The 25,064-nt window shown below is 33.4% G+C and overlaps 3 protein-coding genes across 7 annotated transcripts; 1 reads left to right on the plus strand and 2 right to left on the minus strand.

Annotated features, from left to right (window-relative positions):
- Positions 1–660: 660 nt before the first annotated feature.
- Positions 661–3,204, minus strand: LOC108320862 (phosphatidylinositol/phosphatidylcholine transfer protein SFH6). The gene is made up of 7 exons (XM_017552415.2): positions 3,117–3,204; positions 2,772–2,889; positions 2,424–2,512; positions 2,234–2,280; positions 2,015–2,103; positions 1,471–1,604; positions 661–1,358 (listed from the first exon to the last, which is right to left on the minus strand). The coding sequence occupies exons 1-7, from the start codon at positions 3,201–3,203 to the stop codon at positions 924–926; spliced, it is 999 nt and encodes a 332-aa protein (XP_017407904.1). The 5' UTR covers position 3,204; the 3' UTR covers positions 661–923.
- Positions 3,205–8,809: 5,605 nt separating this feature from the next.
- On the minus strand, positions 8,810–14,985 carry LOC108320794 (uncharacterized). 5 transcript variants are annotated; one of them, XM_017552337.2, is made up of 10 exons: positions 14,806–14,985; positions 14,632–14,726; positions 14,487–14,551; positions 14,060–14,103; positions 13,385–13,462; positions 12,978–13,131; positions 11,950–12,123; positions 11,624–11,683; positions 11,442–11,556; positions 8,810–9,128 (listed from the first exon to the last, which is right to left on the minus strand). In XM_017552337.2, the coding sequence occupies exons 1-9, from the start codon at positions 14,934–14,936 to the stop codon at positions 11,446–11,448; spliced, it is 912 nt and encodes a 303-aa protein (XP_017407826.1). In that variant the 5' UTR covers positions 14,937–14,985; the 3' UTR covers positions 8,810–9,128; positions 11,442–11,445. The 5 variants fall into 5 exon arrangements, with proteins under 5 accessions (XP_017407826.1, XP_017407827.1, XP_017407824.1 ...); XM_017552338.2 differs by lacking the exon at positions 8,810–9,128 and adding an exon at positions 10,571–10,589; XM_017552335.2 differs by lacking the exon at positions 8,810–9,128 and adding an exon at positions 10,850–11,166.
- Positions 14,986–16,778: 1,793 nt separating this feature from the next.
- On the plus strand, positions 16,779–24,747 carry LOC108320880 (increased DNA methylation 1). The gene is made up of 8 exons (XM_017552457.2): positions 16,779–19,339; positions 20,013–20,142; positions 20,246–20,334; positions 20,648–20,886; positions 21,904–21,990; positions 22,738–22,837; positions 22,975–23,167; positions 23,262–24,747. The coding sequence occupies exons 1-8, from the start codon at positions 17,114–17,116 to the stop codon at positions 24,056–24,058; spliced, it is 3,861 nt and encodes a 1,286-aa protein (XP_017407946.1). The 5' UTR covers positions 16,779–17,113; the 3' UTR covers positions 24,059–24,747.
- Positions 24,748–25,064: the final 317 nt, after the last annotated feature.

A 25,064-nucleotide genomic window follows, 5' to 3' on the forward strand; every position in this document is an offset into this window, starting at 1 on the left:
AATTTAATGACACTTCTAATTAGTTTTGGAATATTTTTTTAAAATGTAAAAGTATATTATGAAAAGTCTCTTCCGAAAGAAGTGAAAAAAAAGGTGTAGAAAGTTAAAGTCCATTCAATAACTTGCTCATGTACTCGTTTGTAAGGAATTTCTACACCCAGTGTTTTCTTAAAAATCAAATTATACCCGCTGTGAAATTATAGTTTTGGACTGTATAATCCATAAATATTTTGGATTACATAATCTAAAACTCAAAAATATTAGTTTTACACATTCCGTATTACAATTTGGAACATAGATTTACATTTTGGATTATATAATTTATAATACAAATTTATTTTTTGGATTATATAATTTATAATGTAAATTTGAAAAAAATCAGTAATAATACAAATTCTATTCTTAAGTTGTGTTGAGAAAAATGTATAATTTTAAAAAAAAGTCAATATCAAAAGACATTTAAGAATAGTGTTTTAGTATTAGAATTTTTTTTTCAACAAAAAATGTTTATAATTGAGATTTTCAAATATTAAGTTTTTTTTTAATTACAAGTTAATTATAAATTTTAGCAATGCTATATATAAAGGTGGAGGTGCACAAAGAAAATGCGATAGAATTATCTTTTATTTCTCTGCTTCTTGATTTCCATTTTTTCTTCATCTGTATGAAGAGCAAAAGCGCTACAAACGAAAAGCTCTAATCCGATCACATTATTCATTCATTCATTGACGCCACGCTCCTCGGTCGTTGAATACGCTTCTATCTTTCACATGAACACTGACATATATGGTTGAAATTCAAGCAAAACCCACTCAATTATTGCTGCATAATTTACTTCATTCCATTCAAATGCACTACCACTACCACTGCTACTTTTTATGAGGAAAGAAAAAAAAACGTACACAAGATGGGAGTCATAAGATTCAGAAACGTTGAGAAAACGAAACGTGCCGTCGTCTAAAGTGACCTCCCACCGGGCCCCGCATCTTTGACCTGTAAACCATTTCATCATATGGCCTTCTGTATAACTTCCACAGCGGCAAGAACGATTCCCGACACACCCTCTCTCCGCGCCCGAACACCATTCCCGCCGGCGATTTCAAAAACGACGGCCGAGGAGTGCGCTGCTGCACCGGCGTTCTGCTCGCCACTGACGTCTCTGACAGGCTCAGATACCAAGGCTTGAGGGAGTCAACGTGATGAGACACCGTGAAGGCAAAGCGCGAAGAGGAGCATGATCCTGCATTCATCACGCCCCTTCCTCCAGTTAAATCCCCCGATGATCCATCCTCACCGTGGAAATCCAACGATGAAACCAGCGTCGTCACTGCCGATAGTTCCACGAATGCCCCCACACCCTGCACCCGCAGCACACACAATCATTCACTCTCTCACGGCTTTGGACCATACTTAAAAAGCATTGGTCATTGCTGAAAATGGATAGATCATTACCATAATTATGTTGTTTACCTTCCAAAAATAAGGAAACAGCGAGGGAGGGTCTATGATAAACGCTTTATGCAGTCGCCCAGGGTAGTTTTCCCCCGTTATCTTCAATGCTCTCACTAGTAAGTTCGTAAAAGCAGATGCAGACCTGTAAAAGCCTGCAACCAAACGCCTCCTTAATATACATGCTTCCTTCAAACATCATTCAAACACACTGCCTAATTATATTAACATTTTCTATGTAATTTGAGAGTATCTTCTGCATGATGCAAAATTTAAGGAACTAAGGCAAGATATTCATAATAGTCAGTTCCATGAATACCATTCACAACATGGCACTAGGAGTTTTGACCGTGACAGTTCATGGCTACCCAGACACATTCCGAGAGTGCCTTGTGAAATGTGAATGATTTTGATTGTTCTGAGAGAAGAAAATAATAATTTTTTTGTTTATATATATTAATAGATTGACATAAGTTCTCTTATGTAAGTTTGTATAAAATTTAATTTAGTTGAAAAGTTTTGTTTGTGAGACGACATTAGTGGAAAAGTGGGTGGAGATCCTTACTTGCATCGAAAAGCAAGACAAATTGCTGAACGTATTTTGGCATGGTCGAAACAGCCACCTCCATTGTGAAGACCAACAAACGAGTGAACCTAGAGAGACATAGAGAAAGAAACAACAGCGAAGAACCGCAGTTTAGTTCTACTGCAGTGTCTGCAGCAATGCAGATCATGAATTTAAGAAACAAAAGGTTCAGAACGATTCTTCTGTTTCCGGACTTACATTTTCTGGGAATGAAACTTCTGATACTCTTGCTTCATCCGCAAAATCTGTTACACCATGTTCAACTCATTATTATTATTATTATTATATCATTATCTCACAATTAAACAACACCTTGAAGAAACTTGCAGAGTTTACACACTCAAAGTTCAGAAAAAAAAAACAGAAGGGAGATCACAATATAAGTTACCATTACAGGTCTATACTCATCGTCATGACCAGCCACGTACGCCAACCCATCAGTCAGTTCTCCTGAAAACTCATCCGCCACCAAATAATCTGTTTAAAAATAATTAACATAACAAAATTAGTAATGTTATGTTGAAGGAAAAAGAAAGAAGAAATCCCTTTGTTTTAGGGTGTGGAGAGAGAGTCATTCATCATCTATAGGATGAATTTTTCTGCAAGACTTCATTCAAATGATCTAAAGGGAGAGCAAGATTCTTGTTGGTTTTCACTTTCCTTTATATGTAAAGTAATAAGAAAGAAAAGAAGAATGTTAGAACAGTACTGTAATAATGTATATATCATAATTTACCAGCGCCTATACTCTCTCTCCAAGAAAGGCAAGCCCTGAGTTGCTTGGCAGCTCTTTTCACGTTATCCCCCTTTGCTTTCAGAAATCGTTCCACACAAGCATAATTGCAGAACTTCTCCTACACTCGAAACAGTTAAGAACAAAAAACATGTTTGTATCAGACCCAGAATATATATATAACCAACAAACCCAGCACACTTAAAGGCAAGAAAAAGTAATTAAAGTAAAAGCGACCAAAACTGCAACTGTTTACTCTCAGCTCAATAGATCTTCCACTTTTAATTACAAAGTTGTGTATCTGCAGAAAGAACAGTGAGTGAGTGGAAGAGGAGGTGAAACAAGAACCTGTTTAACAGTGAGCGGTGTTTGTTTCCTGATGAGCTCGAGAACTGCTTCAACTCTAGACCTGTCTCTCTCATCCTTCTTACTCATCTCGAGAAATGCCAACTTCACAAAGTAATGAGATAATAATAATATATATATGCAATACTCTAATATGATCAATCAGTAGTAACAACAGAAATAAATAATATCTTGTCTTGAAGTAACTGGAGAGAGAAAGAAGACTGAAAGAGATTGAAGGAAACACTGAATAAAAGAGGAAAAGAAGGACGTGTTATATGTGTAGCAAAACGGCTGCTAAAGCCTTTTGGTTGGAAGCATGCTTGGTTGAAGAGTCACTGATATGGGAGAAAACAAAGGGGAAAAGTGAAATGAGATGTGTTTTGTTGGTCAGCACAGAAATGATGGATACATATCCGACACTGATTTAATAACGAAAACGACTGTTTAATCAAACTATCCCATCATATATTTATAATTCTTTTTCAAACTACACATTCACGTTCACTCTATATATACATTTATTGACTTTTTGTTTTACATCTTTGTCTCTGTCAAAAAGGACACAGGCGGTTTTGAAGCATTACAGAAAGTGTGTTTAAATATGATCATATTTATCAGAAATGTGATAATACGTGCATGCATGCATTCCTCTTGCACGCAGCAGCATTGAATTTTGGTGTTGACAGTTCTATATATTGTGATGTATGAACTATGAAAGCGGATTTCAGCAACTGCAAAAGCTGCACTGCACTCAAAATGACACAAAGCACGAGCTTTAACCCAAAATCGGGAGGATTTAGGTCAAAATTTAAAGACAGGGACGGATCTTGGGCAGACACCAGGCTTTTAAAATTTCAAATAAATAGTAAAATATAAAATTAAATATAATAAAAGAATATAAATTTATTATCATATTTTTTATTTTTTAAGTTACTTACGTTTGTATTCATTTTTCACACGTTTTCTTTTATCTCTAAACAAAAAAAAATTAAACACAAATTCAATATTTTTGTTTTTATTTTTCACATGTATTGTTTATTCATGAAGGAAAATATGTAACTCTCCTTTATCCACTCTATAGTTAAATATTAGTTTTATAATTTTTTTATCTCATGAATTTATTGTATAATAATTTTTTTTATAATGTATAGTATTTGATTTCATTGGGCCAAGAAAGATGAGAAAATAATAGTAATAAGTGTAAAGTGATTTATTATTTATATAATACTTTTTTTTTTCTACTATCTATTATTTTTCAGCTCTTTAATCTCTCCTTATCAAACAATTATTTATAGAAAAAACTTACATATATATTTTCAGCAATAGAAAGCATAATCAAGACTTTGATTAATAAGTTTCTACTAATTAAATGGTATTTTATTTTATTTTTCATATAAAATGTGTTTTTAAAGCTATGTTTTTCATTAAAATTAAAATAATATTCGTTTGTGAAATATGTTAGAATATCTCGTACGTGTGCTAGAGAAGAAGTAGAACATTCCAAGTAACAAGTCTCTTGAGTAAGATAGGCGCATTTTGGACATTTTTTTTTCAGATCATTTTTAAGAAAAACAAAGTTAAAAATAGTAAAAAGAATTTTTCATACGTTAAAATTAGTTTATGCATGATTTAAGGAAAAAATTATATATAATGTTACATATTACATTAAATATATCTTATATGGATTAAATCATTATATATATTGAATTCATGTTTTATTAGTGTTGTGTTTTAGTATGATTTTTTATAAAAGATCATCAAATTTTTCACTTGAAAATATGAATAAGATTGGTTTTATTAGGAAAAAATGATATTTGACCTATATAAATTTTTTATATTTATTTGAGATTATTCTTTTTTTAATTTTTATTCTTTTTTTATTGAAAAAATAAAAGATTTATTTGTTTATGACAATTTTATCTTATACAATGTGAAATAAATATAAATGTATTTCATCTTGTTATTATTTGGTGATCGAAAGTGGTATGTGCAGAGTCGCAAGAAAGCTATGAATGTATTTACTTATCTGTATGTAGGTGTGGCAACTTAGCTGGTGATCTTTGGCTTGTATTGTAGATTTGTGCATTAAGATCGTCCTTTGCGTGTGGCGTAGGAATGATGTCTTTCTGTAAAAAATGGAAAACAGAAACTCCACTTTTTGGCTTCACTTTGTTTCTTATTGGTTGAAAGGTTAAAGGGAATGTTCCTTCTTCTCACCAGTAATATACATGTTCATTTCAGATTCACTTTCTTTCTTCTTTTTTTACTTTTTTTTCTTCTTTTCTCTGCACATCCAGATTCATCAAAACTATTAAACATAATTTAACTCAAGATAACTTTATTATAAGTGCTAAATTCTTAATATGAAAACAACAAATGGATCACATATCTCAAAATAAAATTTTCAAAAACACATTATTGATACAAAATGAAATAATCCAAACAGAATATTTTTCCTTTTCTCCAAAACTTATTAAAGAAAGAAAAATAACAGATGACCTCTGTCCAAAATCCTGAGAAAACTTCTTTTATCATTGTCCTCACACGTTTGGTTAACATGTGTAGCAAAAAGTTATCGTGTGAAAATAAGTGTAGATAAGATAAAACAGATAAGAACAAATTAAATTAAATTTGCTTACAATTATATTTATATTTTGATGTGTGAAATTGGTAGAATATTATGAAAGTTGTGAAGAAGAAGAAAGGGTACTACAGTGGTGGTTATGAATATAAAGGTACAGAAGAATAATAACAAGAATACTTACGGTCACGGGACAGTGAGAATGGACGGTGGAGAGAGTTTGAGTCAAATGTGAGGCAACAAATTTTCGGCAAATTTAAGTTTTCAGAGCGTGAATGCAACTTTAGCACTCCATTATTAGGCCCAGCTTTTTTGCTGAAAGCTTGGTCCACTCATTTATGGGCTTTAACCCAATGCTTCACTGTACGTACGCCTATTCTACCTTTCAAAACCCTCACATGCATGTATAGAAGTTTTCTCATGATGAAATTTTTTACTATGTTTTTATTTTTGTATAAATTAATTATAACTTATAGAGAAACTAGTATTAACTCTTCTTTTATTTAAATCTTTGAAAATTTTTGTCCAAACCTACTCTAATTTGATTTCATTTTCCCACTTCTAAAATGGTTTTCCTATTGTTGGGATTACTACAAATCCTTTTTGAAAATAACCCTACAATTCTTTTTTGCAAGTGTCTAAAGGGTTATAACACAATGCGATAAGTTCAAATAATTTATCTTACACTATATTATGTTGTAAGGAGAAGAAGAAGAAAACTATATATATATAAAGAGAGAAAGAAAAAATAAAATGAAACGAAAATTGTAATTGTTTGTTTGTGAAGGAAATTAACATAATAAATAAATCTAAAAGAATGGCACGCCTTGTTTACGTAAGAGTGATTGTTTACACTAAGTTGCATGAAAATTTCTTGCAATTTTTTTTTTCAAATGTTTGTTTCGTATGTTTAATTTATTTTCTATAGAATAACATGAAATATTGTATCCAAAATATCTTGATTAAATTTCTCACGAAATCGATGTTATGACATAAAGCTCCGAAACGTAAAACATAACTTTATTTAAATCAAATTATTTCATCTAGTTATTTCTAGCAAGCATCGATTAATTTTTCAATTATGGCAGAATATACCTGATAAAAGACGACAAAAGGAAAGTGTTGGTTTTTTAGACCCTCTTCGCATCTCTCTGTTACGTTTTATTTGGCAAGATACTTGATCTTTTAGTTAATTAGTTAGTCAATAAACTTCCTCTCGTCCAATAATTACATTCATAAATTAAAAAGAAAAGGTTCAACTCTGTTAAAAATCAATGGACACCGCATTACAACAATATACTAGGTTAAATTTTATGTTTTTTTTTCCTGTAAATGATTTAATAATTTTAATACATTTAGAAATTTATTAAATTAAACAACAGAGGGGAATGTTAAGGCTCAAAAAGAAAGACAGTGGTATTTAAAGAATGACATATAAATCTCATAGAAATTTGCATAATAACTTATACCTTGAGAAAGGAGTATTTGAATTTTATAAGAAAATTGCTAAATCTTATGAAATGATGGTCTTTTTTTAAGTGTTAAACGAAAACATAGAAAACTGTGGGCCAACATTCTACCATAATTTCCGTTCAACCATGCATATTTTTAATTTAATATTTCACCAATTGAATAGAGCTTCAACAAATCTCGTCCAGTTCTTTGTACCCTTAAGCAGCACTAATCTATGCATAAAGTTGGATTCCTCTTCCTTTATTCAAATGCCAAATATTTAATGAGAAAAAAGGACAAAGCACTAACTACAATTGGTAAAAAGAATAGAAGCAAAGCAAGTAGCATGGTCTTAATGATCCTCGATTTCACATTACCATTTTAAAAAATGGAATTAAACTATTTTTTAGGTAAACTTTATCCTATACTAACTGCCCTGCTTTATTTTTCTACTTATTGGTGGTTCAAGCAAGAAGTTTGAGTTTGAAATGGCAGGCCCGTAAATATGTTTTCCCAAAGTTTAGAAGAATTGTTCATGCTATAATTATTGATAGCTTGGTACGTACCTACTACCATTAGGAGTGTAATACATACACAAGTCAAATCATATCCATGGAAGTGACGTGTGGAAGCTGAGTCAGCAAAACATTCCAGAGTGAGTATTGTGTTTACTCTTGTAAGACACCCTAGAGGAACAGGTGGACTAACAGGAAACAAAGCTGGGTGTGCCTTGTTGGAGACTCTATGAAAGTGAGATTGTACTTGCTTAAAATGCAAGAGGAGGGCCTATGTGTCAAATATGGAAACCTTCCCCATGTGTGCCTTTTACCTCTAATAGAGATGCCAAATGATGGTGAAAAAAAGGGAAGTTTATCTTCAGGCATAAGCCACCACCACTCTTTAGGGAAAGGGAAAAACGGATACCAAGAGAGGCTTCTTTATTTATTTTTCTTTTTTTATGGTCAAGAAAGTGTGAGATGCAAAGATGATTGGTGGAGTGTTTTCTTTTTCTTCTATAAGGGATAAGAGGTTCGAAAGGGACAATGTACCAGCAACAAATGTGAATTTCATGATTGGGCTGCAAGGGAATGTAAAAATGTCTCAAAACATGAAAAGCGACCTTGCAAAATGTTCACCCTTGTTTAAGCAAAGGGTGTAGAGGTCTCCTCTTTATCTCTCTCACCCTCTTCTTATTATGTCCCTCATGTTTGTTACACCTGCATGAGCCACACCCACTTCACCAAATGGGGTGGCTGCAATCCCTCATCTCTCCACTCAAGAAGCTTTGGTTCCGGATGCATTCAACTCAAAAGAAGAGTACGTTCCATCACACATTCCATAGCTGCATTATTCTCTTACTCCTGCTAGTTTTACCAGAAATGCTTTTGTCATCTCTTCACATTGTATTTAGCACAATGCTTCTTCTATTTTTTAAACACTCTTTCACTACATGCAACACACTTCCTTCCTTCACCTGCATTTCAATGAGACTTTAGAGAAATTAAGTACAAGTTTGCAATGCCTCATCATTTGAATTATTTCAATGTTTTTCTTCACACACCCGGCTTCCCTATCCCTTTGTCCTATTAGCTAGACGCAGGCATCATTTATTTAATTCTTCCTTCCCAATCACAAATTTTCTTAACTTTGCCTAAACATTTCAGGAAGAGGCATATACATTCTATATGAAGATGTCAAATCTTGCCCCTATGAAGACGTCCACGTCCTCTGGTCAATACTAGTGGAATCTCACTCCTCTTTGCCATTGAAAAGATGAGGGCTATGCACAAAACAGAATCGTAATGTACATATATAAACTATTTATGATGTCCATACAGAGTGTCTTTTTTTAACTTTTGTAGCATCACACATAGAATGATACTCCTCCTCTGTTTCTTTTTTTTTTCTTGTCTTATGAAGCATCCGTGAAGAGCTTATCTAAACATCCATCTTTTTTTCTGCTTAAATGCTTCCAAAACCTGTAGGAGGAGGGGAGTAACCCAGTAAGAAAATTTTAGCTTTGAAATACAAATTAAAGAAGTCCTCAATAAGGGGTTTTATTGGTAAGCTGTCTATTTTAAGCTGTTGTTGAAATGGTAGCTTGTTCCCTTATTTTCCTTATTGATGTTGATATTTGAAAGCTATGTGGAATGGATAGCCAACCTACAATCAAACATGTGTACTGCACGGGAATAAATGTTAATTTGCACATACTCGTGAGGAGTTTAGGAGTGCGTGATACACAAAAATCGAATTTGTTATAATCTCACTTATTTTGAGAACAGTCGCAACATGTTATAAGGTAAAGTTCATTAAAATACACTTAATAAGTATAGCTTACAATTTATTAGAATACTTATCCTAAAAGTTAAATTAGCATAGTACCCATCAGCAAGCTGATATACTATACTTCTCTTTTAGAAAGAATATTTTATAAAGTTATAATTTAAATGTGCTATAATACTTTTTAAAATTTGTAACTTAAAAACATTTATTCTAAAAGCAACTAAAAAAATATTAACACTTAATTTTAGACAATAAATCTTTCAAATATTCAGGTTTATGATAACAAAATATCTCTAAAGTTATCCTTTTGTCCCATTATCTGAATCTTCTATAAGGTAACCCTTTTAGAATTCTCAAGATTAATTTGGTAAAAAATCTATAAAAAAACAATATCATGATATTTTGCTTTTTGAAATACTTATCTAAGGATAAAAATATTTGGATGACAAAGTAAACTATATCCTAATCATTGAAAGCCTAAATTGTAAATTTATTGATTTTTTTTTTCTGATGAAAACTGATTTTCGGTACTGGGGAAATCAAAATACCTAATCATCACTGCTCGAAAGCATAGGATGACTAGAATGATGTGGCCGAACTACTCCTAGTAGACTACCGTGATCAAAAGCAGCAGTCAATTTAATTCGTAATTCGACCAAATTTTACTTTTGAACTTTGTTTCAATAAACCTAATGGGAAGGCCAGTAAAATTGGGCACAACCTGAGGCTGGGTATAGTTTAACATTCTCTAAGCGAAAATACGTGTTAGGGAACAACTTTTTCAACCTGTACTAATCAAGACTTGTCTTCTTTCTGGATGAATATATGTAATTTTACAGTTCATAAAGTAAAAAATAAAAATAAAAAATACTTTTCAAACCATCTCAGAATTGTAATTTTTACATTCTGGATTAATTTCTCTAAAATGAAAGAAAGAACCAACCTTAACTTTTATATTAAGGATGAAACAAGGAAAACTATATTCCCAAAGTCTGTGAAGAAAGAGAGGTCCAACAAGATGCTAATTTTTACGGTAAACTATAATTTATTTTCAGATTCGCACAATTGTCACGGGATTGCAAATTTAGTTTCCAAAATAATATAGCAACATAAACTGCATAACTTCGCTTCGGGGATAAACAATGTATTCAAACCTGTATGGAATTCAAACAGGTATTCGAAAATTATGAATAGCTTCAGCCAAGAAGGCCATCCCTTACAAGTATAATTGCATAATAGAATTTGCCAGTACGTTTCATCCAATTTTATGATAACTAACGACCAGTGGTTCATTATCAGCAATGTGTCCATTAAATTATGATAGAAGTAGATATTGGAAATAACAGACTCCTTTAAAAACAGGCAAGGGACAAGATCAACGCAAACTAGGAGTAGGGTAAGAAAGAAATAGTAATTTTTTTTGCAAGTTGGTATAGTGATTTTTTATTCATTCAAGCAATAACTTGAGCAATTCATGTTGATAAAGACAGAACAAGAATGCTTGCAATTATATTAGTCTAAAAATGAGTGACTTGTTATTACTTAGTAGATTATAGAAACGAATCTCTCATCAATTACACAACACTAGAAATGTCTATATTGCCTAACGACAAGCATACCGAAGCAATCAAATTGCTCAGGATCAAAACAATTGATTTAGTAACATGTTGAGGTGAACACTTGCAGTGAACCAGAGTAATCAGCAAATGAAAAGCATTCACAAGTTACGGCCTGTGAAAAAGGAGTGCTATAATTGATCGCATGACAAGTGCTAGACTGGGAATCACAAAAAGGCAACTAATATGAGCTACGCAGGGTACTAATAAGTACACATATGTTTATAATAGTAACCCTTATATGTCATAGTAGTGGTGTCTTTTAAACACAATATTAAAATTAAGAATAGTCATTCTTGAAACAAGGATGCTAAAGATGTAAAAGCAAAAGCAGCTACTGCAATTGCAATCAAAGCAACACATAAACTACAAATACATGATTGGACTTACAGCGTTATAAAGATGATGAAGAGGAGAGTTCAGGGACACTTTGTAACCAATTCTTAAAGTAGGCCTGACAATCTACCTCCGCATGAGAGAGAGCAGCAAGAGGAGTAACAGTGATCTGAAAAAAGGAAAATGCTTAGAATGTGCATATTAACTTTTTTGTTCTCAAATATATATTTACTCACATATCCTTCCAGCAAACGTCTGTAGTCTGTATCATCGTCATCAATTACGGAACCTCTCACCTACAAAAGATTAAAGATCGCTGCATCATTTTCTTCGTGGAAAGGACTAGGAAATGCTCATCCCAGTAAGATCATTTAGGGGTTCCACATAGATTCACGTGACCACTGCTACTTCAGAAGATAAAAAAACTGAATGCTTACATTTTCTGCTCTTTTTTGAGACAATCCAACCACGGCATACTTAAGCAGAAGATTCAACTTTGATGGACTTATAACAATATGGGTATTTCAAGAAATAAAAAGAAAGGAAAAGGAAATCGACCCACCTCTCTTGCAAACAAAAGATGTTCGGATGATATAGATGATGGGTCAAAATGCTTTGGTGTTTCTGCATCTGTATTGGTCATATCAGAGGACATTTTTTGTCCTTCTGTCTCAGAGGTGACTTGTCTCCATCCCATCTTGATGATACTTTTACCCTGTTTAGTTAGCTTGTAACCCTTTGTAGAGGCACAAAACAAAAACACAAAAAAAATAGTTATAATTGATTGCATGATAAAGCAGAGCACTATATTTTTTAGAAAAGTTAGCTATGAAATGGTAGTATTTATAAAGTTTCTTCTAACTCCAATATTAGATAGAATAGGATAGAAAAATAAATAGGATAAACAGTTAAAACAACTCAAGCCTTAGATACGCCTGTGGGGATACAATATCAGCAGAGGAAGAAAGTAACATAATTCTAGGCTGATTAGGATTATGATTAGTTTATCTCTAGTAAATTTTTTAAATTATGCTTTTTAATCTTCATACAATTTTGTGTAACATAATACTTATCAGTTATAGTTTTTATCTTTAGACTTGATTAGTATTTTAGTGTCAATATTTGAGGGATTTATTAAATTTCATTCTTTATTTTTTTTGGACCTTAATTCAGTCTCCATTTTATTTAAAAGGATTCAATGTGGTCCTCCCATTAAATTAAAGTTAACACAGTTTAGAAGATGATCATGTGTCACTATCTTGGCTTCTTTTTTTTCCTTAGTTTTTTTCTGGGTTTTCCACTTTAAACAAAGGAAAACCTTTAAAAATGTTTCTCATTTTAAACAAAGCATTACCTTTTAACAGACATAATAAAACTATGCTGATAAGAAATCAATGTTCATTATGTAAACCATACTTTATCCTTAATAAGATACCAAACCTACAATTATTATTGTACAATTACTGAGAATAACAATACAAAACTTTAAAGTAGTTCCTCAACGATTAAAAGAATGAAAAAATGCCCATAATCATGTCGATCCTTTATCATAAGGAAAACATACAGATTACAAAAATAATTGTAATATACCTTATGGTTAGCAACATCGTTTGGCACATCTACATTCAAAAAGCATTTTCTAGGGTAACTTGGATTCTTTGTCTCAACCAGTACAGCACTTATGATAGGTAGGCATACTTGTGCAGCAAGGACAAAATCATTTAGAGTACTCTTTCCTTTAATCCTGAATATAAAGTAAACCCCAAACGGTGAAAAAGGTTAATGAAAAGCTGTTGCCATGGTAAGATATAGATGAAAGAATGTTGAAATAGTTAATAACACCGAAGAGCCACATTACTCGAGACATTCATTCAATTACCAATTACACTCACAATTATATAAGCTAACAAAATGGTTTTAAAATTAACTTTTGAATAAATATTCAAGATAAATCCAGTAATATAGAACAGCAGAAGCAGATTGCAAATATGCCATACCAGTTATATGAAATGGAGATGGAGGGTACATCATTGAAGAAGGCCTCTCGGGCTCCAGCTACAGTACCCGAGTAAACACTGCAAAGGGAGCTATTCAGTAATGATATGTGCAATTCACGAAGTAATAATAACTACTGAAGCAACTACAGAGGCAATTCAAGGAATTGCAATGCCATCATTTTCATTTCAATGCTTACAAGATAATGGCAATTGACACTGAGGTCAACGGAAAATTTTCCAAAGGATAAACTTATTATATTAAACGACCTTCTTTTACATCAGTTACAATCAGGTCCAGGATTTTACTCAGGATAGATTTTAAGCAGCACAGAAAATTATAAATTACTTGTTTGGGAAAATTAGATTATTTCCAACAGGACAAATAAGGTTACATCGTATTCTATAGATTTTAAGATCAAATTGATATAGATCACTCCCTCATTATAAAAAATTCAACAAAAAAATGTCATAATAAATGAAGATAGTCGTCAGAGGAACACCACCAAGTTTTACTTGACTAAATTTACTCCCAGCAAAGGAAAAGGGCTTTGTATTAGCCTCCCCCTTCATTGTTTCTCGGCAAACATGCTTTAATTCTAAATTCATAGAGATTCATTTGAAGTTTACAAGTACAAAAGTTCCTAGGATGGTGTGAACGGAAAAGGTGGTACATACATGTGATAACCGCAGTTGCTACCCTTGTTTATGCCACTGACTACCTGAAGAAATGGATATAACACGCGTCAACAACTGGCAGGATGTTTCATTTTATTTTCTATTTAACTATTTAGGCACAGCTTAGTCAGATAGATCCTACATGCAGAGAACGCGATAGACCAGAGCAGAATTTAAAATTAGGTTATAAAAAAAGCCACAAATCTGATGACCTATGAATAAAAAACACAACAAAAGCCTTCTTCCAGTATACACTCCTTATTAGTCAGTGAGGAATGGCAAGCAATGCGATCAATCAATTCAACAGTTACTGCCTTAAATCAATAGTTTAAAAATATTATAAGCTGTAACCGTATAATTATGAAGTCAAAAATGTAACAGAGCAAAACTAAAACCGAATAAGCGTGGCATAGCATAGCAGATGTACCAAATCAGGTACTGTGGGAAAGAGAGCTTTCGAAACCCCTAGAGAAGCACAATCAGCGGGCGTCCCTGTCAACAGAATGTAAGAAATAATTTGTAACGTGAAATAATACTAAAGTTGTGCAAAGAAGGGGAAGAGAGAAACAAACCAGAAACCGCAAATGCGGTGGTTCCGGCAATGTTCACTTGCTTAACGGCTATTGGTTGGAGCCATGTGATGCTGTGACTAACAGCTGATTTCTCGCTGCAAAAATGAAGAAATAAAATCGGTATAATGGTGAAAAAATGGATCAGAAAAGAGATGATGACGATGAAAATGTTACCTATCGGGAGCGCATACTTGAATGTTGAAGAGATTGGAAGAAACGAGTGACTGAACCAGTGCTCGTAAGCCAGGAGCATCTATGCCGTCGTCGTTGGTGATCAGAATCGTCCCTAGTTTTTCTCCCTCCATATCACCAATTATTGGCACACACCTTCTTTCTTCTTCTTTTTTTTCTATATAATCAACTGTTTGGTATTATAAACTTTTTATAGACAAGTATATATTAAAAACAAAAATAAATATATTATTTATATTAAAATCGTGTTGTAATTATACTAAAATCAAACATTTTACTATATAAAATATATTGTTTAATTATAATAAAATAATTTGTTTGGTTGCAGTTTTAGGAGTCCTTTTCTATTAGGTTTTTTTACTTTATTTTTATATATAGTATGTTTTTATTAAAAATGGTATCTGATAACTTGAGAATATTAATAAGACTTAATTAAATTTTAAGTTGATCCTGAACTAAACATTTTCATTTGGATTTCTATGGAAAAAAAATATATTTTTAATGAAGTTTATGTTGTTTGATTTTATTTCATCAATTATAAAAATATGTTATTATTTTGGATTGCTTATATTTTGCCTGTAAAATAAAATAAAAAATACTTAATTAAATATTAAACTTTAAATTCTGATATTTTTAGTTGGATCTTTTTAAAAATAATTGATTCAATTATATCTAAAAGATTTACATTTTTAATTGATTTTTTGTCCTTATTAACATTATATGGTTGTTTGATCTGCATCCTCAATTATAATATCATGAATTGAGACAATAAGAAAAGTAAAATTCTAAAATTTTAATTATGTTTATCAAATGTTATTGTTTCAATTGACAGTTTTGTATTTTAATATTTAATTTATATAGAATGAAATGACGCCGTTTAATTTTATGTTTATTATTGTCTAAGTTGGTGATATATATTATGCTTTAGACAACAAAACCAAATAGCTATGTTACCTTAAATAATAAAAAAAAATTAATTAAAAATACAAATTTTGTTTCTAATAAGTCAAGCAACTATTGAATTAACATAATTTTGTTTTTAAGTGATGAAATATTTGAAAAAATATTAAACTTGGAAATTTGTAGATTGACTTGTTATAAAGAAATTAGTATGATGTTGATGAATGTATAGTGTGAAATTTAATGCAAATGGTACAAGTGAAATATTCAAAACTATATTAATAACAAAAGACATATGGAAGCATGTAAAATAAATTACATTGAAACGTTTATTTTATAGTGAAAATTAATATAATTTGAGTATTGTAATCTTTATATATAAACCTTGATTTATCCTTATCAATATAAAAAATGTTTTCTTGTACAAGTAACTGTTTAGATAAATTTATATGAAAATACTGGAGGTATGTGAGTTTAAAAAAATATTGTACATGATAAAACAATTACTATAAGCATGTTTGGTAAATTTACCAAGTATATGTTTCCTTTTAGATATCAACAAAACAATTAAGATTATACTTTGTTTCTAAAAAGTAAATATTATGATATCTATTGAGCCAACAAAATAACTATATGTGTTATTTAATTTTTTTTGAAGTTGTCATATATTAATTAAACACACTTTAATATTTTTTTTCTTAAATTCAATTTAGTCTCTACGGTGTATTAAAGTCCTCAATCAAAGAAGTTTAAAGATTAATTCCATACTTACAATCTTATAAATATTAAATTTGAACATTTGTGGAATCATAATAATGGATTTAAGTCTTTTTAATTTCTTAGAGTTATTCTTTATCAATTAAATGTTGGCCAAATCTTAATTATATTTAAATAAATAAAAATGTTTTCCTTTATAAAAAAAATTAACACTGTAATTAATGAAGTGAAAAATAATTAAATAGGAAAAAGATAATAAAATTGAATAATAAATTTAGTATTATTATCTAAATTAAAGAACTTCGAACAAGATAAAAGAGTTTTTATATTCAAAGAAAACACGGTATGTATTGCATCTGGAAATCGCAACCCAAACATCTCTTAAAACATCTCTCTCTTGTTAATTTTCTTTTAATTTCTTTCCGGCTTGGGTGGCTCTCGGATCAATTTGGGCTTTTCGGCGGGGACTTGCGTCCCACTCGCATCACACAATTTACTGCGAGGGACGGAATCCGTTGATTTTCCGGCGAGGTAAGATACCGTTGAAATTTTTCTTTGGTCCGAGGGGAGGGAGGAACCTTGAAGAATTAGGATTGGTTTGGCTTCAGATCTGGGAATTAGGGTTTAGTTTTGATTGCGGGTGATGCTAATTTTGGGCGAGGGGCTTTGGTAGATGGAACCAGGCGTGAGATCGAGTGGTTCTGGGGTTGTGGTGAAGAGCAGAAACTCCTCGGGTTGTTTAATTGTGCGAAAGAAAGGGGATGGATTGGGTGCTACTGCTTCCACTTCTCGGAAGCTCTATGAATCCAAGAAAAGGGCCAATATCAGCGTTTCCCTGAGTGATTCTGGATCAAGCGACGAGCTGCTGATTCCTCCTGGTAGAAGGCTCGGTCCTGAGACTATTCGAGTTTGCAATGGTTTGGCTGCATCTGAGCGGGGTGGGAATGAAGTTAGTCGGAAAAGGGACAGAGTGGAACGAATTAGGGTAACTGGGGAAGGTATTGCGGCGGAGAAAGGTTTGGACCCGAGGGACAGGAAGCGTAGTAAGTTGGATGTATATGATTTTGATGAATATGATGGAATGGGTGTGGAAAACACAAGGAGGAGGCATTTAGATGATAATGGAGTTGGTCACGGAGGAGGAAGGTTTATGGGACCAGTGCACGCTGCTAGAAATGGCGTTGATAGGGAATTCAAAGCAGGTTCAAGTGGACGAGTTCTCGATAAGAGAAAGGACTCCTATGGTGACAGGCCTAGTGGCTTGTTTCCGGTGGATGATGTTGAGCACAGTAGGTTCAAGATGAACAGGGATGGTACTCGGGCACCTGTATCCCCGCAGAAGGAGAAGTTTAATTCAGATGAGTCCATTAGGGTTCAGGGGAAGAATGGTGTTTTGAAGGTAATGGTTAATAAGAAGAAGGTGCGTGGGCCATCAGAACAGTATTATGATCATCGCAAGCCTGTAGAAAGCAGGCAAAGGTTAAGAACCGAAGAGCCTACCAAGAGGATAAAGGCTGAAGAGACTAAGAGGAATGTTCCAAGTCGTCCTTCATCATACATGGAAACAAAACCTGTTGAGAAACCAAGATTAGTCAAGAGGCCAGAAAAGAAACGGATAACGCCCAAAAAATCCTTGTCAAGCAAGGACAGTAAGGGTGATGAGGGGGATTCAGATAACAGTGACGCATCACTGAATCCGGGAATAAGAAATACTGAAACTCATAAGCCTGCAAAAAAAGTAATTTCGGAGGATGAGCAGACACCTGTGCACGAAAAACTCCCCACCACAGGAACAAAAGATGGGAAAATCAAGCGTGGCAGTGGTACAGAAAAGCAGAAACTGCGAGAGCGAATAAGGGAGATGCTGCTGACTTCAGGTTGGACTATAGACTATAGACCTCGAAGGAACAGAGACTACCTGGATGCAGTTTACATTAACCCAGCAGGTACAGCCTATTGGTCCATCATCAAGGCCTATGATGCGCTTCAAAAGCAATTGAATGATGATGCTAATGAGGTCAAGGCCAAAGGGGATAGTTCTTCTTTTTCTCCTATTGCAGATGAGGTGCTCAGTCAGCTAACAAGGAAAACTAGAAAGAAAATGGAGAAAGAAATGAAAAAGAAGAAGAAAAAATATGATAGTGAAAGTGGTAACGAAAAAGAGCCTCAAAGAAAGAGATCTGCCAGCAACAAGTGTGATATGAATAGCACGGACAGTGACAGCAACGAGGAGAAATTAAGCTCCTTTATAAAGCAGGGAAGTAAGTCAATGAAAAATAAAATGTCCGAAAATATCATTACCGGTGCTCGCACTAAAATCCAGAATGCTACCCATCACTCAAGTGATGGAATGGAAAAATCATCATTTGGAGGTGATCCTCATATACACGGACGGAAGAGTAAAAAACACGGAAGATGTACCTTGTTAGTTCGCAGTTCTAACAAAGGATCAAATTCGGAATCTGATGGCTTTGTCCCATATGTGGGGAAAAGGACAGTTCTTGCCTGGTTAATTGACTCTGGAACTGTAGAGCTAAGCCAAAAGGTTCAGTACCGCAGACGGAAAAAGGTCCTGCTGGAGGGGTGGATCACAAGAGATGGCATTCATTGTGGCTGCTGCAGTAAGATCCTTACTGTTTCAAAGTTTGAGCTTCATGCAGGAAGCAAATTGCCACAACCATATCAAAATATATATTTGGAATCCGGTGTTTCTCTTCTACAATGCCAAATAAATGCATGGAATAGACAAGAGCATTCTGAAAAAATTGGTTTCCATTCTGTGGATATTGATGGTAATGATCCAAATGATGATACATGCGGTATATGTGGAGATGGAGGGGATTTAATCTGTTGTGATGGTTGTCCATCAACATTTCATCAGAGCTGCTTGGATATCCAAGTATGTTTTCATATTTTTTCTCCATATGTCTTGTTATGATTCTCACTTTTCAACGTAGTTTGTATACAATTATCTGATTTGTCTTGCAGAGTCTTTTGGTGAACAGTAGCATATTGAATTTATATTGTTCTCTGAATCGTCTTGCACAGTCTCTTGCATAGTTGCCCTTTCCGATGCCATTTGGTTTGTGTAATTTTTGTTTGGGGTGGTGGAAGTGGAACGATAATATCTATTTTTTGGGAGCTTTATTGCTATGACATCTAGGGGACTGAAGATTTGTTATGTTTTTGCATTGTCTGTAGAGGAATGCTATAAAGTTGTATCCTTAGACAGAAGTTGTGCATGCTGAATACTGACATTGTTTAGTTTTTCCATTGTGAATAAAAGTGCAGTAAAAGAAAAATTACCTACCTATGCAATAGTTTTTATAACTAAAGTCAATGATACAACAGGACTCTTTAACTTCTTTATATCTTTTGGCTTTTTGTATTGCTTTTCTCACGGTATTGTCAGTGTTCCTGTACACAAAAACCAATCTATTATTGACACTTTCTCGGAGGTGTTATCGACTTGTTGCAATTGCACTCTGTACCTTATTTTAGTAACATGATTACTTAATGTTAATTATAGGAGGATGGTTTTCTTCATTAGTAATCCATTTATGTTGTTGCAGATGCTTCCTCCTGGTGAATGGCATTGTACAAATTGCACCTGTAAATTTTGTGGCATAGCCACTAGGACTTCTGAAAAAGATGATGCATTTGTGTATGTCCTACGGACATGCAACTTATGTGAGAAAAAATGTATTCACTTTCTCTCATTTGTACTTGATGTTTCTTCAATATGTTTATATCCCTTATTTTTTTTCCTTTGACTTCATTTAAGTTATATTTTTCCTTTGCATAGATCATGACTCTTGCTCTGAGGAGATGGATACCCATCCTAATAACTTGAATACTTCAAACCTTTCTTTCTGTGGGAAAGAGTGTAAAGAGGTACCTCTTACAGTTGTTTCTGGTTTTCCAAGTTCTGAAATATAGCTTGAAAAATGCATATTTCTTTAACAATTTCATACTGTATAATTCAGCATCCATGAGTACCACTTATACTTCTGCACTAGTCCGTGGAATTTGTGTTTCTTTCAAGACTCTTAGAGTAACTTTCTTTTGGAGGATTGTGTATTTTAATTGTTTCTCAGTATGATAATTTTCCAAGGAAGAATAGTAAAAATAGAAGTGAACGTTTGTTGTGCTGCTATGGTAAGGCCAGATTCTGACTTGTTATTATTGTTATATTGTACTTTTACAGCTTTCTGAACACTTGAAGAAATACCTTGGTACCAAGCATGAACTAGAAGGGGGGTTTTCATGGTCTCTCATTCATAGAACAGATGAAGACTCAGAGGCAGCTTTCAGGGGAATTACCCAGAGAGTAGAATGCAATTCAAAGTTGGCTATTGGACTGGCTGTCATGGATGAATGCTTTTTACCTGTTATTGATAGGAGAAGTGGGATCAATATAATCCGCAATGTTTTATATAATACTGGGTGAGCTCTAGTTAAACATTATGAATGAACCATCATACCTTATGTTTTATTCATTAGACCTCTCATTTAGTTCCAATGTCTGATTAATTATGTTATAGTTTTCAGCATTTATAAATCTTTAAGTAAATTGATTAATGTGTTCCATTTTGTTGTTTTAACTTTTAATACTGACAGACTTTGCACATGATTAATTTAAGCTGAATTGCATATTTGCACTCTTGGTCCCTCTATTTAGATTGTTTGGTTTTGGTCTCCAAAAGTTTTTCCCAAGCTAATTAAGTCGTTTATTTTATAAATTAAGCAAATTTGATCTCCTTGTTGATTTTCGTCAACATAAAGCTGTCAAATTATTAGTTTTAGTCCAGATATTTTTGGGTTTATGGTATAGTTGAAATATGAAAAAAATTAAGTTTAGAAAGAAAAAAAATAGTGGAAACTAGATAAAATTTGAAAGCTTTTTCAGATGTAAAATTAGGGTTTGAAGAGGGGACGTTTATGTTTTTTGGGTTATTTTGATGTTTTAGTTGGTGAGTTTTAAGTTATGAAGAGGGCACGTGAAAGATTTAATAATTAATTTATTTTCATATACCCTTATAATGTTGGGTATCAACGCACGAATAAAAACACTTCAGTCAAATGTTTTCCATCTCCTTATACCCCAATATTGGAGGGAGCAAAAATTTGACAATGGGGAATTTTGTTCCCTTCCTAACATTTGAACCAGACAACAAATCTTAGTATATATCTATTCCCTCCCCTTCGTCAGTCAACCATTCAAGTTAAGCAGAAGATCATAAATGAAAGAAGTAATAAAACTGAAAAAAAAGGTTTCAAGCAACAATGGTAGCTTGGGGGTGTTAATAGAATGGTATAGTCATGCACCTTGACATTGTGCTTGAAGTCCATTAAAATAATAAATCAAAGTTACTCTTTCTGTCTATGTTTTTTTTTTCCGCCATATGGTGCTAGCCTTAACTGTTTTTCTCTGTCTAATTTTGGCTTTCTATTCATTTTCAGGTCAAACTTTAGTCGGTTGAGCTATGGTGGATTTTACGCTGCTATTTTGGAAAAAGGGGATGAAATAATTGCTGCGGCATCTATCAGGTACCAAGACTCATACTTTGCCTTGCGGATTCATTTTCTGGATGTCTGACCTTCCCTTTTCAAGAGGGAAAACTGCTGATATAGTAGACTTTGGGATTTGGGATGGTGAAAGGATTTTCAGTTGCAATTAATTGAAAAGTCTACCCAATTACAGATCTACCATAGAAAAGTGAGGGGAACTAAGAAAGATGAATAGTTGACACTTGTCAAGGAAGAGAAAATAACATTGTAGTTACTTAGAGAGTTTGTTTTAATCATGTAGAATGAAATTCATTATAATGTAAAATATTCATTGGCATACTTCAGTTGCTTTAGAGAGAGCTTTTCTTTTTTTATGACTAGTCTTTTGAATTTGCTAACTATCATACACCAGTGTGGCTGCTTAAGAGAGAGCTTCATTTTTTCATACACTAGTCTGTTAAATTGTGTAAGAAATTACTAGTGTGACAACGGTGAGGAGATAGGATTCATAAGTTTGGCAGTACCCTAGTCCTATGGCTTTTATACAACAATGCCATAATACTTTGTAACAAGTAAAGCATGAGTGGCATTGGGCAGCCACTTGTTCTTGTTTCAACCTTCTTGAAAGTAACATTCAGTTTTACAGATTCATTTAGCCTAAATAATGGTAGAAGGCCATGGCTGTTTTCTTGATCTTTCTCACTCTCATAATCTATATCTATGGTGCTCTATATTTTTTATGTCAGTGTGGGAGTATACATGTAAGTATTTACTTTCCTGTCTTAGGTTGCATGGAACTAAGATAGCAGAGATGCCATTCATTGGAACTCGCCATGTATATAGGCGCCAGGGGATGTGCCGCCGGCTCTTTTCTGCCATTGAATCGGTAAACCTTGAATCTATAGCTCTTTGTGATTTCGTTGTACCTAAAATCTATTTAAAATTTTGGTTGGGATCCTTTTGCATGCATCTTTTATTGACATTGACACATTCTTATCTTATTTGTTCCTCCTTGATTGAAAGGCCCTTTGCACTCTGAAAGTTGAAAATCTAGTTATTCCTGCAATTGCTGAACTCACGCATACATGGACAACGGTTTTTGGCTTCACACGTCTAGACAATTCACTCAGGCAAGAAATGAAGTCACTTAATATGATGGTCTTCCCTGGTATAGATATGTTACAAAAGCGGTTGGTTGAACAAGAAAAACATGAAGGTAATAAAACTGCATGTGTTATTGCTGTATTTGTTTTAAAAATTTCAAAAGTTGCTTTCCCTGAAAGTAAGTTTTACTTTCTTTTTCCTGACAGGTTCTGAGAAAATGGGAAATGGAGGTAATGATTTTAACCATACCAAAATGGGAAATGGGTCAGATATAGGTTCTTTAACTCAACAAAATCCTCATGGAAGTGATGATGCTAGTTCAAATCCTGCTAATGAGACGAATGATGAATGCAGCGATGCTTCTCAAGAACTTAACAATCAAGTTATGGTTGATGGAACTCTCTGCTCCAAATCTGATTCCGAGGAAATGGTGTCTGATTCAGTTTCTGATAAATGTATTTCTCCTTCTAGGACTAGTCACAGTGCACTAGAAATGAAGAATAAAGTGGATGCTGCTCCTCCTGTTGATAAATTAAATCCTCCTTCAAAATGCGAATCCATTTCTCCTAATGACACATCTGTGAGTGACTCAGAAGATATTCCAAATGTTAAAGGTTTGGTTCAGGAAACTTCTTCGTCTGATCCATGTTCACAGGAAAACCTGGACAAGAAAGGTCACACATTCACTGCTATGAATTGTGACTCGTCAGAGCCTGCCATTAATCCAGTGGTGGGTTCTCCAAAGGCAGGCGATACTTCACCTACTAAAGAGGTTCGTATGGAGGACTCCCTTGAAGCTGTTTCTTCAAGGAGTTTATTGGAGGAGAATATTAGAAAGGGGAATGATCAGAATATAGATGTCTCCAGTTCTGCTCTCAAACTTGCCGATAAGAGTTTGTTGCAGGTAGGATCTGATTCCAAAAATGAAATTGGATGTGAAAATGAGAAGGATGTACGTGCTGTAAACGCTTCTGGCGATAATTCTGATACTGTTCTGTTCTAGCAGAATGACTACTCCATATGTTATCATTAGCTAGGGTTTTTTTTCAGAGCATCATTGCTTCTGTGCAAATCAATTTTCAAGGCTTTTGAAGCTTCTACGTTGTGCTTTGATCAGGCATTATGAATTCGTTCCGATGGTTTTGAAGGAAATATTGTTTGGTCCCTTGTCATTTGTGGGTGAATTTTCAAGGTTAAGATTAGCTAACTTCATTGTATGTCAATGTTTCGTCTTTCGAAAATAGTCAACTGCATCTGGCGCCAGACCTGTTGCATGTACCCTAATAGGTAAAGTTACTGGGAAGTAATATGCAACGGTTCTTCAACAGAAGCAAATACTTTGAGTTGCATTAGACGATTGTGCGGTTCCTATTGTATATATCTGAATGTGGTAGAGTGGATACGGGTTTCACCAATGTCCGCAGCAATTCAGCAATCGTATGACAAGCAATTGTACTGTGAGCAAATTTTTTACAGAGATTTTTTTATGGTGTTTTTTACTCCCTTTTTACACAGATTGGTAGCTTGTGTTTAATATGACTTGACTGTATTTAATGAGTAATTTTGGAAAGCAAGAATTATGTTTCCTGCATTCCAATTCGAGCTCGTTGTATTCGGCTTGTGCTCCATTTCTGTCATATTTGTAGAATTTGGTGTGCCCTGTGCAGCAAATAACAATTGTATTTCACGATAGATTTTTATCTTGTACTTTTTTACTTTCTGCAATTAAAGTCCACACTTTTCATGTGTATCAGGCATCTATACTGCTCTCTCTCTCTCTCTCTCTCTCTCTCTCTCTCTCTATATATATATATATATATATATATATATATATATATATAACTGATTTTAGAGACATAATTTTCTAACAATTATAATAGCGTTTTTGTAACTAATTATTTTATTGTGACAATGACTATAGTAATTCACTAGATAATTTTATAAAAGACTTAAAGATTACATGAATCCACAAAAGACTTCCATGAAAAGGTAGATAAAACCGAGTTTGC

The sequence above is a fragment of the Vigna angularis genome, chromosome 10 (genome assembly GCF_016808095.1).
Source record: "Vigna angularis cultivar LongXiaoDou No.4 chromosome 10, ASM1680809v1, whole genome shotgun sequence".
In the NCBI taxonomy this organism is placed as follows: Eukaryota; Viridiplantae; Streptophyta; class Magnoliopsida; order Fabales; family Fabaceae; genus Vigna; species Vigna angularis.